Raw genomic sequence first — 15,393 nt, forward strand, 5'->3', positions numbered from 1 at the left:
TGGATTGGTGCTTGATTTATAATACGTCCTGAGCGGATCTGGTCATGGCTTTTTGTTGGGAAATGGCATCCTGCGGAACCGGGAAGTGTGAACGATATAAATATTGCTATCGTCCCTCCTGTGCAAGGTCTGTGGAAACGAGATTTCGTATGGATCTATAATTCTATTTACAGTCTACAGCAGGATCAAGAGGCTCTGAACGTATATCTACTTTCCCTCCACGCATCCTCACACATCAAACCAAACCAAAACCAACCAACAGCCCCAACGGATCCCAAAAAGCTACAAAATCCCTCCCAAAATGCCCACCACCCCCGAAATCCACACCCAAACTCTCCAATGGCTCCAAGCCTACCACACCTCCGGAGACGCCATGAACCCACGCACTTTCGTCCCCCAATTCCACACCGAAGACTGCGAAATGATATTCCCGGGCAAAGAGCCTATCAAAGGCCACGCGCAGATCATCGCCTTCTACGAGCAGCAGTTCCAGATCATTGCGTCGATGAAACATACCATCGGGCATTTCGACGTGGTGGAGGATCGGGTATACCAGGAGGCGGATATCGAGTATGTGTTGAAGGGGGATCCGGAGGAGAAGGTTATAAAAGTGCAAGGGCTGGCTGTGTTTGGGAAGGGGGTGAGCGATGAGCGGATGCATTTCTTTAAAGTGTATTTGGACCCGAGTGCTATTTTCAAGAGGGTGGGGGAGTTGCAAAACGGGTCTGCGTGATTGGGTTGGCTGTTTTGGGGTGTTTTGGATTGGGATTGGAGTTGAATAGCGGGCGGGAATACGTTAGGTATTTCATATATTCGAAATTCGTTATCACTTGTTCATCGTATGCTCGTGCGTAGTTAGAATATCCACTGGTCAAAAACCGCCCCAAAGTCCACGCTGTCCAGCACTTTCAGATCATCGGAGATCTCGAACCCGTCGAGAACAGACGGCATAGTTTCCGGGTCTGGTGCATTCGACAGAACAGTTTCCCTCGCCTCTAAGATGTCGTCGATGATACTTGACATGACCCGGCTGGCCCGCGCGAAAAGTTCATGGTTCGCAATCCCAGGTCTCGCCATGGTTTCCAAATGAGCGATGAAGACACTTAGGTCACGAATGAGACGGGATCGCGAGCCATTGTAGGGAATGGGAATGCCGGTTCGGGATTGGTTTTGTAGGGCTTTTGTGAGGACACCAGCGCTGGGGAAGCCGTATAAGAGAACCTGGGGATGATGATCAGCCTGTCTAGTGGAGCTAGAAGAGAGGGAAAGGAGACATACGGTCCAGATAAAGTCTCTTTGAATATCAATCACATGTTCGCGTTGGATGCCGAAGGATAGGACTGTGGATAGAATGGTTGAGCTCACGTCTAGCAAGGTGGTCTGGGCCTCAGGGTCTTGCTGGACAAGTAGTCTCTGAATGAGAAAGTCATTGTAAAGATAGGCTAGGTAGCACACCGAGAGCATCAGAGAGATGTAGATAGAGAATCCACTGTCCCAGCAATTTGGGGTATACCGGAGATGACCGGGCAATGAGTTCCATGCTTGATGGCAACGGAAGGAAATGTCCCTAGCGATGTATGAGTGAACGATTTCGCTGTGATGTTCAAAGGCAGGGAACGGCTCACCTCAGCTGGTCAGCCATTTCACGAGTCGGTCCTTGTAACGAAAGTTCCAAAATCTCCTCTCGGAATGTACTGATCAGAAAACGGACCCTAATCCAGGAAGCTCGTTGGAAGATGCTCTGCACATTCCACCCTTTGCTGTCAACGGATGTCGAGGCAACGTCGAACTCCGAAGGACTCCCAACTAAGGCATCATCGGCTAGGTCAAGCGGAAGGCTGCAATCAGAATGACGCCACGATATCCTCGGTGGTCGTCCTAGGAACGTGGCAATGCTTTTGTCGAGTTGATACGCCGCAGCAAAAACGCGCCTGCGCGATTCTAGAATGAATACAGGGAGATCGCTCAACTGTTGGGGATCCCGATGGATCCCTAGCTCGAACATATGGCTGGACAAATCACCTAGTCTGTGCCACTTGCCGGAGCCTATGGTTCTGATCAGCATGGCTTAAATATCATCCCATGCCGTGGGAAAAGAACACAAAAAAAACTCACTGGAATCCCCATGTACCACGCTCGCCAGCAATAAATTCTCATACATCAACCAAATAGTCAAATCGTTCACTGGCGTGAGGATCCTACATATTTGTAGAATAACATCACTCGCCACCATCATCCTCCTCGCGAACCTTTCCCGAACAACCAACCAATTACTACTCGGCAATCTGTCTCTCGCCAGCGAGAACATCGATGTCCGACCCGCAATCGCATAAATCACGCCGACAATCTCCAATCGCAGCCTCGAACCAGTAAACAGCTCGTAGAACTGACTCGCCTCCACTGTGGGTGGGATCTGCAACGGTTGGGCCGTGTTCGCAAGGATACTCGTCGCCTGGTCGCTCGTCTGACACCCATGGACTTGCCACTCCTCGACCGCGGCTTTGACGCGGGCTAATGGGTTCAGAACCAACGGGGCAGGTATAACCGCCGCCTGGCTAATGTTGTAGTATTCTTCGACGAGCTGCGCAATAGTTGAGAAATCTTTCAGACAGTTGAGCACCTCCCCAGCCTTGTGGACCCAGTACGGCGACAAGCCGGGCAATGCGGCGAGTCCCTCGGCGCCATCCTGCCGCAATACATCGCTCGGACTAGACACAAACTCGCGATCATCCTCAAACGTTGCGACGAAGCTCGTCGGCCCTAGATACCCTGTCGGCAGGGCCTTATCGGTCGCCGACGTGCAGAATGGCACTTCAGTCTGCGAATTGATCCCTTCGGGACTGCGCGACGTGGTTGTAGCAGGCGTATAAGTTGCCCTTGTAGGTGCAGCACTTGCAACAGGAGCCCCATCATCTGTCGCATGCGCCGTGGGTCGTGTGAGAGGCGCAGGATGGTAGAAACATCGACTGGCAATCTCGCGTCGTCGACAGCGCGAACAGACGGGGAGGACGTGGTCGCAACGCACTTTATCCTTCCGACAGGGCTCGCAGGACGCGGGCTTCCCATTCCGACGCCGGGAGCTCATCGTGAATGCCGAATGTGAGATCGATAGAGATCAGCATTTTGGGGGATGGAGGAATGCTGATGCCGGATGTTCGGAGTTGGGGCGCGGGGTCGGAGCTCATTTCGGAGTTCGGAGTTCCTTGCGCCATCAAAGGCGGTTACCCTCCGGATGCGGTAGGCGGTGGGACAGATAGCTGACAGTAGCGGCAGAAAGGGTGGCAGGGGTTCGGCTACGATCGGAAAGTTGCCCACTACTGCATGCATATTCCCGGTCTACATTACGAAGTATATCTCCATTCTCCAGAAAGGATTCAACTCTGAAGATGACCCACTTCAGCTGGGGTTCGTTACAGATTTAGGTTCTGTCTGGTCTCAGTCAGTATTAAAATAACTAACATTAGCTTTTGTAGTCATGCCCTCAAGCTGACAAAATAGGCCTTCGAGTGTAGCAACACTCATTTATCGTACGGTTTTGCGTGACATACAAGCCACCCACCGAATCCTATGCACTAAAACTGGATTCAATATACTCGCCTATGTATACCATGCCTATCCATAAATCCATAGGCTTCCCAAGCTCACCCACAATTGAATTTTGCAACAACCTCAACATAAAAAGACCTCTTTAACCCAATCCTGAATTAAAAAACGATGAAGTACCCCAGTCGAAAATCACTGCAGCAGGTTCATCTTCTGAAGGGCGATGGCTGTTTACTGCCAGTCTCCTCTCATTCAGATGAAGCCTCGCTATACGAGGGGGAGTATGAATCACTGCAAACTCGAATCTTGGAGCTGTGTCCATCACACCTTTGGCACCAGGAATCTCATAAACTCGCTTGTCCAAGACCTATCCTCATCACAGCGCAGCACAAAGAGCAGCTTTCCATACTTCATGGTGCTTTGGTCACTGCAGTTACGGACATTGTCGAACGCTGGTGGACAGACCCCGACGCTAGGTTTCCATCGCGCATGCCTCTGGCCAAGGAGGAAGAGGATTTACTACGTGTTTGTATCCCTGCTTCTATTTCCTTCTCCCAAGATATGCAAGGCACCAAAAGAGCAAAGTATAACGCTGCCGCTACCGTGGAAAATCTTTGTTTATTGATCTATAGAACAGTGGGTAGACAATGAGCACCTCCCTTATCGGAGTCAGGTTGGTTCCTGGAGACCCGACTTTCTCGTCGAAGACAACACTATGGACTGTGAGGTGACTGAGAACTTCCGTATCACCGAGATCAACGCTCGCTTCTCCTTCAATGGATTTATGCACCAAGCATACGGACAACTCAGCTTGGGAAGCCTGAGTGTTGGAGAAAACGATCATACCCGCGACGGATCCAGTCGATGTAAGCCCTTCTCCCACCGTACTTGAAACTCTAGCTAATCAATCCTTATATATAGACTTTAAAAGGAATGCTGAACCTCTTCCGCCCAGAGCAGCCCATCCACTTGCTGAAAGGACAAGAGCCAGGGATCGACATTCATATGGTCATTGATTTCCTGCACCGTGAACTGGGTGTTAGCCCACGGCTTGTCAGTCCTGCTGACCTGCGGTTGCTCCCCGACCCCCAGAACTCGGGAAAATCCAAGCTCTATTGCGTGGTAAAGAAGACTAGCCAGCTCTGCGACTCAGACCTTTCGCTCCGAATTACCGACGACGGGCAGGCAGTGGAGGAGGTGCACCAGATCGGTCTAGAATTGCATCAGCATGAGCTCTTTGGCATGTCCACCGAGATGCTACGCCAGATCAGTCTACGCTGCTTCAACGACATGCGGACTATCCTCTTAGTTCATGACAAACGAATGCTCGGCATTGTCAAGCAAGAGATTCCAGACCTTAGCAGGAGGGGCGTCTTGACGCCTTCTCAGGCAAGAGCACTCGAAAATGGAATAGCAGATACCATTATTCCGGGCTCGCCACAGCTGAACGACCTGATCCGACAATCTATTCACGATGACACAAAGCTGAGAAATGAATACCTCCTCAAGCCTATTCGAGGTGGCAAGGGCGCTGGAATCATCTTTGGCGATGAAATGAGCCCCTCAGAGTGGATCTGTGCTTTGGGGCGTCTTTGCAGTCCCTATCCGGTCTCTGGTGGGACCACATATGTGGTGCAGCGCCGAGTACATGCGCGTCTATACGAAGTGGCCCTAAAGCCATGCGGAGAGCTGAATCGGTACCCACTCATAGGAACATACCACTCGGTTCATGGCCAGTTTTTGGGGGTTGGAATTTGGCGCAGCAGCCCGCAGAGAATCTGTGCTGTGAGCAATGGTGGAAGTTGGATGTGTACTGTGATGAAAAAGTGCCAGTCTAGATCAGTATGTGATATCTCTTTCCATTGGCAAGCCAATAATTTTATTTATCTTTTCTCCTGCTTTTACGTAAAGGAAGTCATGGTCTCTCCCAGAAAGGAAGATACTGGACTACGCAACTTAGCAAACGGATTGTATTGCCACTTGTTTAATCAGTACCTAAACCGCCCAGGCTATTTGCTGACAACATTGGAATGCGCTAGACCAAGCTTTCAGCATTGGTGATCGTGCAGCAACCTTCTCCTTTTTGACGCCAATAAAGGAGAGTCTAGAAACTGAATAACAGAAGCTTAGCTGAATTCAGAGATCTTGCTAACACATGCAAAACCCATTCTCAGATATCACCTTCGTCCTATGGTGGAGTTATTGAATCTGTTCAGCTCATAGCATTGCGAACTGGACCAACACGCTTCTGCCTCAGCTTAATATGTGGCACAGCATGCAAGAGTTTCTGTGACACAGATCTAGCAACTGCATGACGTATGTCATATACAGCTATCGTGCCGATTTCCATTTTCAATCGCTCGCCCTGCGTCTGTAGTAACACTGCAGCACAGATGCGCTGGCAGAATGGACCATGCATTCCCAATGCCCGTACCCAGCTAGGTATATAAAGCAATGACGTGAATGGATAGAAAGTATACCTAGAATGTGTCATTACTGAACCGGCCTTTTTGTCCTTGCATAATTGTTGCGACCAATATAACGAGCCCGTCGAGATGCAACGCATCGAAATGCACATCCACCGCGCCGTCTTGAGACGCAGAAGTTACTCAAGAGCCCCGACATTTCTCCGCTCTCGCATACGCGGATTGTCCACAGGATTCAGATCCGATACTATCCCGGACCTACCTCATATCATTGTCGATGAGCTCGACTGTGCCCAGCATACCGACCACGTCCGCAATGTGAATGAGCAGCTCGAGCGCCATGGAGTTCTCCAAATCAGCTTGCACTTTCAGGACGATGAAAGCCAGTACCTTCGAAACCTAGTGGTTAGCCTCCACAAGCAGCACGGTCACGGGCTGCCAATCTCTCACAGCGCCACCAAGGGATGGTTTTGGGACGTGCGGCCTCAAACCACCAATTTCCAGACCAAGGGCCACCAGGCTAGATCCGAGACTATGCAGGAGTTTCCCTGGCACACCGACTGCAGCTACGAGGAGTGCCCACCTAGGCTTTTTGCGCTTCATGTCCTCCAACCAGATCGCTGCGGTGGCGGCACGCTTTCCACCATGAAGGTGGATAGTTTGTGGGAAATGTTGTCTCAAAGTTCCAGGGATCATCTCTGCCGACCCCAGTACAAGATCCGTATCCCCTCGGAGTTCATCAAGCGACACGACCAGCATCATATTATTGGTAGCCTCCTGGCCGCAGGTCAAAAAGGCGATTCGGCGCGGATTCGCTTCCGCGAGGAACTTCTGACACCGCTGAATAATGCGGCAGAAATGGCGCTGAACGAACTGAAAGAGATTTTGCAAAAGCTCAAGACGGATTCCCGGCATGTTCTGCATCTCACTCCGGCCGAGCTACCTCGCAACTCAATCCTTTTGATGGATAATTATCGGTGGCTTCATTCCCGGAATCAAGTCCGGGACCCCGCTCGTCATCTCCGTCGGGTGAGGTGGGATGCAAGTTTGTTTGCTATAAACCCCCAAAGCAGTGGCTAAGCTGTGTTTGCTGTCATGTTTTGGATCGGACTGCCAGGATGCCTAGCTGCATGATATTTATGCACAAGTGATATGGTTGCAATGTATCCCCCCGTATCCATAGCCAAATATCAAGACGGATGATTCTGAGAGGCAGAGAAGCGTGAAAGAGGAGCACAAACGTAGAGGTCCTTGTGTATCGATAGCGGGAAAGTGAGACATGCCCTGCAGCTGTATGTGTGGTTACATTAGAATAGAGATCTGGCAAGAGCAGGTGTTCACAATTGATATTTTGTAGTTAGTCTCACGGCATCCTCCGAGTGGCGTTACCGTGGACATGTTGTAGGTTGTATTGCAGTGTATCATTCAAATCTCTTCTTTGGTTATAGTGCTGAAGTACAAGACACATAAGTACATTGCTTAAGTGTTTACTAGCTAAACTACACAACTTAACCTCCTACTGTTTGTGTACGAGCGTGTTCACATCGTCGCATCTTCTCAGCACTAAATACATCTCGTCGTGACTTGGCCTGCTTTACTTTTACTCCTCGAGCCGTCCTACTGTTTCCAATACCCCTCTGGCGACAACCAAAATGATTCCAGAGCGCTATACGTTGGTCGAAGTACTGGCTGTTGCCAAATTACATCCATTCTCCCATGCTGAGATTGAATATCCCCCTTGCGAAAGGACCATCCAAGAGGTCCTCAGAAAGACATTGGCAGACCCAGGAAACTATACTCTGTCGTCCCAGCCTCTACTACAGAAAAGTGTAATGTGAGTGTGCAAGCATAGAGACTAGAGGAGATGCTTATTTAGTGCCAGATATAAGGCCGTGGAAAGACTGACGAATGATGTCGACCCGCGAAATACCTACCGCCAGAGCTCATAACTGAGCATCACCGGCGGTGGCAGCGGAGGGACTCCCATGATGTTTGCTGTGGATGTACACGAAAACCGCCAGCAGAGAATGGAAATGGGACGGTTTATTCGTCTTTGCGGTGTTGTCAGCCCGGGAGACTGGGTCTTGTCTACACATGCCTCCGGAGGGTTCTACAGGTCTTTAGACCTTATGACAGAGATTCTTGAGAATGCTGGAGCCTTGGTACTCATCGGAGGGAACTCCATGACCCCAGACGAAATCATTCAGACCCTGCTCCACTACCACGTCAACGCCTTGACCGGCGATGGAAGTCAGATTATCCGTGTGGCTTACCATGTATCGACGCTATCACCGGAAGTTCGGGGTCGCTTAAAATTGGACAAGATCATTTATACATCCGAGCCGCTGAGCGTCACACAACGCGCGTTCATCCACACGACTCTGGGAGACGCGAAGATATGCTCTGTCATGGGCAGCGCAGAGGCTGGTCCCTGGGCAATCGGCAACCCCGACCTGACCGGCGAGCAGGGGCTCGTCGATGATGATAGCAACAGCGTATCCGAGTTCGTTTTCGATACGCGTCATATGCTGATTGAGATCTTCTCCACCGCCCTTCTAGACGCCCAGGGACAGTTCTCTTTCAATCCGAACTCAGAAGTCCCTCATCCACTTCCCCTGGGTCAAACGGGGCTGGTAGTGCAAACATCTCTGCACCGGCTTCGTAATCCTCTCGTTCGTTACATCACTGGCGATGTCGGATCCGTCCATCACCTCCCGGCATCCGTGGGTGATTCTATCCCGAAAAGCCAGCGGAAGCATCTGCGCGTTTTACGTATGCAAGGACGAGACCGCCGCTTCAGCTTCAAATGGTTTGGTACGTACATCGAATTCGAGAAGCTGAAGGCCCTCATGCAGACCCCAGAATGGGGTGTCCTGCACTGGCAAGTCATCTTAGACCGGTTGAATTTCTCACCGCAGGTAACGCTGGAAGTGCGATTACTTCGTGCGCCAACGTTTGATAGACAGTCACTGTCAGACAAAGGTCTTGTCAAAACACTACGGGACTTCTTCTTCGTCCTCGCTGAGAATGAGCACTTATTCCGAATCGTGTTCCTGAAAGACCTGTCCGGGTTTGAGAGAAGCTCTACTGCGGGCAAGATCATTAATTTTGTTGACCGACTGCATTGAAATCTCTCTGTTCATAGATAGATTTGTTTAAAAATACTGTCCCTATGGAAATTCAAACCCCATCCCCTTAAGTCATCTGGGGCTGATAGCTCAGCGTGGGTAGGACTCTGGATCGGCAGAGCTCAGCTCAGCGTGGGGCAAATTCCTACCCACCACGAGCTACGACCCCGCCTGTCTGGTATGGAGTCCTGACACGAAACTGTTAGTCATGGGCTTAGGTGACATACTAGGGCTAATCTACGCCGTACTGGCGTGTCGAAATCCGAGACTTATATGGGCTGTGAATGGTCAAAGCCATATTGACCCTGCTGACCCCATTCGCAGTTGTTCAGCTCGCCACGCTAGCCTGCATACCTCAGCTGCAGGAATAGGGGCTGATGAGAGCGAAGGTCTTGGCGTAATTTCAAGACATCGATAGTTACCCTAGTTCTTGCAGCTGGGATAATCCCGCAAGCCTCGTGATTCCTGGTGCATTCTCTAATATGTACATTTCTAGGGGCAATGGTTACACGTCCTTGAAATCGCGCAATGTGGAGACAATCTAGAATGCACTTGCGGGTGCAGTTCTAGACGTGCATGGCTCCACGGCGTTTTTGGGAGCACTCTATAGTGATGCTGGCCATCTTACTCTTCCATCGTGGCGATGAAGTTGACTGAACTGAGAGGAGTGTGATTACAAATTCATTACATGCAGCCCAAAAACGTCCAAACATGGATAAAGTCTTCTCATAATTGAAGACTATACATGCTGAACGCCTAGCTTCAATGTAGCGGAGCGAGCAATTAGCTGACCCGATACTGCAGTAGTGCCATCATGTCTTCTCCGAAATAGGAGTCTTTCAGATAGCCACTTCTAGAGTATCCTACGCGCCATTATAACTCCCCTTTCAATTTATTGGCAATTGAGTCCTCGACTACTCTTGGCTGCAGCTTTAGGTCTTCGCTAGGGTCGTTTGCGGGCCGCCACGAAGCTGACAATCACCATTATTTCAGCCATCTGTACGTGGGGCCATGGTTTTCCGATCGTGTGTGACGAGTTCATGAGTCGGTCCGACGGGAACCATTAAGAGTCGATTCCGAATAGCAATAGCATGCCAATTCTGGACCTCGTTCTCAAATTTTTGGTGTCGCTCAACATTTCTACTAAGCATAAACCTCATACTGTGCCTTTTTTGGAGCTTCTGACGGCCTTACGGGGTACATGGGACAATGCTGGAACCTTTAACAGGAAGCGATGAAGCCACTATCAACCTGCCGGCAAATTCTTTCCATCACGCCTTAACGGGCCAACTTGCGATTCAAGATCCCTATGGGGAGCCGGTTATTACGCAGAGCAAATACGATGAGATAGGACTGGTCAGCAGTCTTCTCAAGTATAGCGCAGCTAATTTAAACCAACTGGTTCTCCTCGCGGGGGTCATCGGGTTGCTACTGGTGTTCTGTCTTAGTGTGTTTGCTTTTCAACATATGGGCGTTTGGGTCGTGCGATTGGTTACTGGTAAACATCAGTCTATTTCATCTAGCTATAGCGACCGGGACGGGGTAGCAGCGCCCAAGATATCCAGAAATGCAGTTGGGTGGCCTCTCAGTGTGGCAATATTGGCCGCCGTAGCTATAGGGACTGTCGCCTCGAGCTTGCAAGCAGCCCTGTTCGCTCAGCATTCGGTCATATTAGCAAGGTATTGGTGTTGGACTCGGGTGGGAATATGGGTATGGGCTCCCTAGAGATAGAAGATACAGGTCTGAGGAATTGCTGAGTAGCAGTGCTGATATGTTGTCGGAATCTAGGTCTGTATGTTGCTTCAGTCTACCGCGCTCGCGATTAGCTCTTCCGCTACTGCCTGCTTTGCTATCTCCTGGAGAGCTGGATTGAGTGCTGCTCTGATGCTAGTTGTTCTCCTTGCCCAGGCCTACGAAATTCTTCTCTCTGATAACTCGAGGAATATCTTGTTTGTATTGACTGGAATGGAGGCTATACTCGGAACGATAGCGGGCGCTCTCTATTTTATGATACCACGCCGTCCGGATGTGCTCTACAAAGGAACCATTGTCGACCGACAATACACTACCTCCCTTCTGGGATGGGTCAGCTTTTCGTGGGCGGAGACAGTCTTACGAATGGCAGAGCGCTCACCGTCATTGAACGTCGAGAACCTACCAGAACTTGATCACTGCACACGAGGAGAGACGACATACACTGCGTGGAAATCTAATCTGCGACGACGCAAACAGAATCAAGCTAGACACCTATGGTGGGCAATTTTATGCTCTCACAAAGCCTCGATATGCGGTCAAGTGGTCATCACCTGTCTCCAGTCGATCCTCACGTTCGTGCCACAATTGGCAATGTTGCGCATTCTTATCATTCTGGAAGGACAGAGTGGCAAAAATGGCAGAGAATCGCTCTTGGTTCCAGCCATGGGTCTGGGGCTGTCTGTCATGGCGTCTGCCACTCTGGAAACATTCAAATACTGGATCTCGTACAATAAACTGGTGATCCGGGTGCGACAGCAGCTTTCACTCAGTATATTCGACAAGGCCATTAGACTGAGTTGTTCCTCGGATCCCAGTCTGTCGAAGACAACCAAACCTGTTGAAGAGACTTACAGTCCGGTTAATCTGGTCGCTGTTGATGTGCAGAATGTTGTTGACTTTCTTTGCTTCTCATTTTTACTTTATGAGTCCCCACTAAAGCTTGGATTAGCTTTCACATTTCTGATCCGACTCCTGGGATGGCAAAGCGTGCTCGTTGGAATTGGCGTGTTGTTGCTTCTCACACTTGTCAACATCCTGGCCGGTAGAAAATATGCGCGCCTCCAGGGCATGCTAATGCGATTTCGCGATCGCCGAGTCCGGGCCATAAGTGAGATGCTCCAAGGAATACATCAGATCAAATTCTCGGCTCATGAAAGCCGCTGGCAGGTTAAGATTAACCAGCTGCGGGATACGGAGATGCGTGCCCAGCGGATTGTCTGTCTCTGGCAGATCGTTTTCGTTTCAATGTCATTGATTAGCCCAATCATGTTATCTGCAACCTGTCTGTCCGTTTTTGTTCTGCTTTCTGGTCATCTCTCCGCCGCCACGGCCTTCACGTCCGTCTCCGTTCTGGCCTCTATCGAGGTCGCCATGACGATCCTGCCTGATGTTCTCTCACTCCTGCTCAACGCTCGGGTGAGTATGCAGAGAATCCAAACATACCTGGCTCAGTGGGAACGTGAAAACAAAAATATACCAGCCAAAGAGATTAGCTTGAACAATGTTACTGTCGCCTGGCCCGGATGTGGCGAAGGGCGTGGAACACTGAGGGGGCTCAACTTGCGTTTCCCCAAGGGTGCTTTGAGCATTGTGACCGGACCAACCGGCTCTGGAAAAAGCCTTCTATTGGCAGCCATTCTGGGAGAGGCTGATGTGCTAGAAGGTCGAATTGCTGCTCCTCGAGCGGTTGCTTTCGAGGAGCTATCGCAATATCCGGATCCGGAACAGTGGTTAACGGACTCGGCCCTTGCATTCGTGTCTCAAACCCCATGGCTCCAAAATACCTCGGTGAAAGACAACATCCTGTTTGGGCTACCATTCGACGAGGCAAGGTATGCGAGCGTGATATTTGCATGTGCGCTGCATGAGGACTTCGCCAGTCTGCCCCAGGGCGATAAGTCTGAAATCAATAGCAAAGGCTCTAATCTTAGTGGCGGGCAGAAATGGCGAGTCTCTCTTGCCAGAGCTCTCTATTCCCGCGCACGTACACTGCTCATGGATGACATCTTCAGTGCTTTGGATGTTCATACTAGGGAGCATGTCTACCGTCATGCTTTGTGCGGCACACTGTTACATGAACGAACCTGCATCTTGGTTACTCACCATCTTGACCTTTGCCAACCACGCGCGCAATACGTTGTTCATCTCGAGAAAGGGGGCTTGAAGTCGGCGACTACCACTTCGCAGGACTTACGCGCAGCTAAAGACATTCCAATGGAGTGCGATGGAGATCCGCAGCCAGACAAGACTCATACGGGTTTTCTACAATACAAGTGGAGGTCTAGCGACCTATCCGCAGGCAGACCATCATCGATTAAGTCTAGTAGTGCGAGAAAGGAAAAAGAGGGAAACAGATCATTTGCTCCTTCACGAGGTACAGTGTCCATATTCCTCGAGGAGGGAGCCAATCCAATCCAGTGGTTCTTCTTGGGAGTCGCATTTCTGTCATATGGAGGTTTCATGCTTTCCAGGGTAAGAGATTCGCCAGATGTTTTGTACGTTGACAGGTGTGTGTGCTAACGATAGTAGGCATGGTGGATTCACCTCTGGACCGATTACTACAAAGAAGTCGCTGATACGAATAACTTTGGCTCTGATCACCAGTACCCTATTTATTACTGGCTCGGTATCTATCTTGGCCTGTCTGCATTGGCGTGCATTGTTGGCACATGCCGGACGTATCTGTCCTTGTCAGCTGCACTGAGGGCATCTCAAAGCCTATTTCGAAAAATGCTCTCCGCGACGCTCCAAGCGCCACTTCAATGGCATGAGCAAGTACCCCTGGGTGACATCATAAGCCGGTTTACCGCGGATATCAGCGTCCTCGACATGCGAGTTGGAGACGACCTTCGCGCCACGCTCGAGTACACAATGGATGTGGTCCTGGCCATTGTTGCAGGAGCCATCGTCAATCCATTCCTGCTTGTCATCTCTTCCTTGCTTCTAGCCCTCTACTTCTGGTGCGCTCGACGCTTCGTTGCCGCGTCCCGGAAGCTCAAGGTTCTTGAAAATGCCTCCAAGGCACCCCCTCTGGAATATATAGACAACACATTCAATGGCCTTTCGACGGTCCGTGCCTTCGGGCAGGAGAACATTGCTATGCAGGAGTTCTGCACCAAAGTCGGCCACCACGCAAGAGCATACTGGCACCTTTGGCTGCTGAACCGCTGGCTGGGCTTCCGGGTTAATGTCCTCGGAGCGACTTTCTCAGCTCTTTCCGCGGCGATGGTCGTGTGTACGCCTGGAGTCAGTCCCTCGACGGCTGGATTTGCCATTACATTTACGATCGAAGTTTCTCTTACAATGGCGCTTAGTATTCGTCGCTATGTCAATTTAGAACAGGGGTTGAACAGTGTCGCGCGTATTCACTCGTACGCGACTGTACAGAGAGAGGATAACCCCGACCCTACCGTTCATTCGGATTCTTTGGAATCATGGCCACAACGAGGAATGCTCGAGGTATCTGATGTATATGTGAGACATGCTCCCCATCTCCCCCCTGTGCTCCACAAGGTTAGCTTCACAGCAAACCCAGGCTCCCGGGTCGGTGTCATTGGACGCACGGGGGCTGGAAAATCATCCCTTGTCCTAGCCCTGTTTCGCTTCATCAAGGCCACACATGGTAAGATCGTGGTCGACGGCGTCGATATCTCCCAGATACCGCTACATACTCTCCGCAGCCGACTAGCCATTATCCCGCAGCATCCTGTGCTCTTTCGCGGCACTGTTCGCAGTAACCTGGATCCGTTTCATGAGTACGAAAATCAGACGCTTCTAGGCGCTTTACAGGCTGTTGGGTGGCAGGAAGTGGATTCTTGCGTCTTACATCCCTCTGAAGACGCTTCTGCTACACCGGAATCCTCGTCCCAATTGTCAAATAGCACCGAAACCCACTCGGCATCTGAAGACAGCTCATCCGATGTGGAGGAAGACACTCCTCTATTGGAAGAGACGCCTAACAACAAAATCCTATCTCAAGCTGTCATTGACTGCGGCGAGAACCTCTCTCATGGCCAACGACAGCTCCTCTGCCTCGCGCGCGCTATCGTCCGTCAGCCCAAGATCATGATTCTGGACGAAGCAACTGCATCGGTGGATAAGGCGACAGACCATCTTATTCAGCGTAGTTTGCGCTCTGCCCTGGGTAATGGTCAGACGACGCTGTTAGTCATTGCACATCGGCTGAAGACAGTGGCGGACGCGGATAAGGTGCTTGTGTTGGATAACGGGAGGATTGTTGAGTCTGGTAGTCCATCGGAGCTTCTCGCGCGTGAGAATGGGTATTTTAGAGGTATGGTCGAGCAAGATCCGGAAAGGGAGGTTCTTGAGGAATTGATTTTGGGTGAGGTGTCTCGGAATGGGTAACTTGCTACTCATGTAGGGGGATCGGAGGCGTCATAAACAAGTCTTTTTACATTACAGTGCTTAATACATCCCTTGCTGCTCCTATTCATCATGTATCTACCTCGTCGCAGTCCAAGAAACTAACACTCCTTATCTATGCACCTTGACAACCGTGTGAATGGTCTAGACCAGACATC

General features: G+C 50.5%; 5 protein-coding genes across 5 annotated transcripts; 4 read left to right on the forward strand and 1 right to left on the reverse strand.

Annotated features, from left to right (window-relative positions):
• Window positions 1-301: 301 nt before the first annotated feature.
• Window positions 302-733, forward strand: LDX57_010834 (nuclear transport factor 2 family protein; the record flags this gene model as incomplete). Its single annotated transcript, XM_046092580.1, has 1 exon — window positions 302-733. One exon carries the CDS (start codon window positions 302-304, stop codon window positions 731-733), a length of 432 nt encoding a protein of 143 aa, XP_045948558.1.
• A 122-nt stretch (window positions 734-855) lies between these two features.
• Window positions 856-3,085, reverse strand: LDX57_010835 (uncharacterized protein; the record flags this gene model as incomplete). The annotated part of the gene is made up of 4 exons (XM_046092581.1): window positions 856-1,221; window positions 1,279-1,567; window positions 1,626-2,046; window positions 2,116-3,085. 4 exons carry the CDS (start codon window positions 3,083-3,085, stop codon window positions 856-858), a joined length of 2,046 nt encoding a protein of 681 aa, XP_045948559.1.
• Window positions 3,086-6,098: 3,013 nt separating this feature from the next.
• LDX57_010836 (uncharacterized protein) lies at window positions 6,099-7,049 on the forward strand (the record flags this gene model as incomplete). The annotated part of the gene is made up of 1 exon (XM_046092582.1): window positions 6,099-7,049. One exon carries the CDS (start codon window positions 6,099-6,101, stop codon window positions 7,047-7,049), a length of 951 nt encoding a protein of 316 aa, XP_045948560.1.
• Window positions 7,050-8,098: 1,049 nt separating this feature from the next.
• Window positions 8,099-9,097, forward strand: LDX57_010837 (uncharacterized protein; the record flags this gene model as incomplete). The annotated part of the gene is made up of 1 exon (XM_046092583.1): window positions 8,099-9,097. One exon carries the CDS (start codon window positions 8,099-8,101, stop codon window positions 9,095-9,097), a length of 999 nt encoding a protein of 332 aa, XP_045948561.1.
• A 1,794-nt stretch (window positions 9,098-10,891) lies between these two features.
• Window positions 10,892-15,288, forward strand: LDX57_010838 (uncharacterized protein; the record flags this gene model as incomplete). Its single annotated transcript, XM_046092584.1, has 2 exons — window positions 10,892-13,324; window positions 13,382-15,288. 2 exons carry the CDS (start codon window positions 10,892-10,894, stop codon window positions 15,215-15,217), a joined length of 4,269 nt encoding a protein of 1,422 aa, XP_045948562.1. The 3' UTR covers window positions 15,218-15,288.
• Window positions 15,289-15,393: the final 105 nt, after the last annotated feature.

Source organism: Aspergillus melleus (genome assembly GCF_016097325.1).
Source record: "Aspergillus melleus strain CBS 546.65 chromosome Unknown contig6, whole genome shotgun sequence".
NCBI classification, from domain to species: domain Eukaryota; kingdom Fungi; phylum Ascomycota; class Eurotiomycetes; order Eurotiales; family Aspergillaceae; genus Aspergillus; species Aspergillus melleus.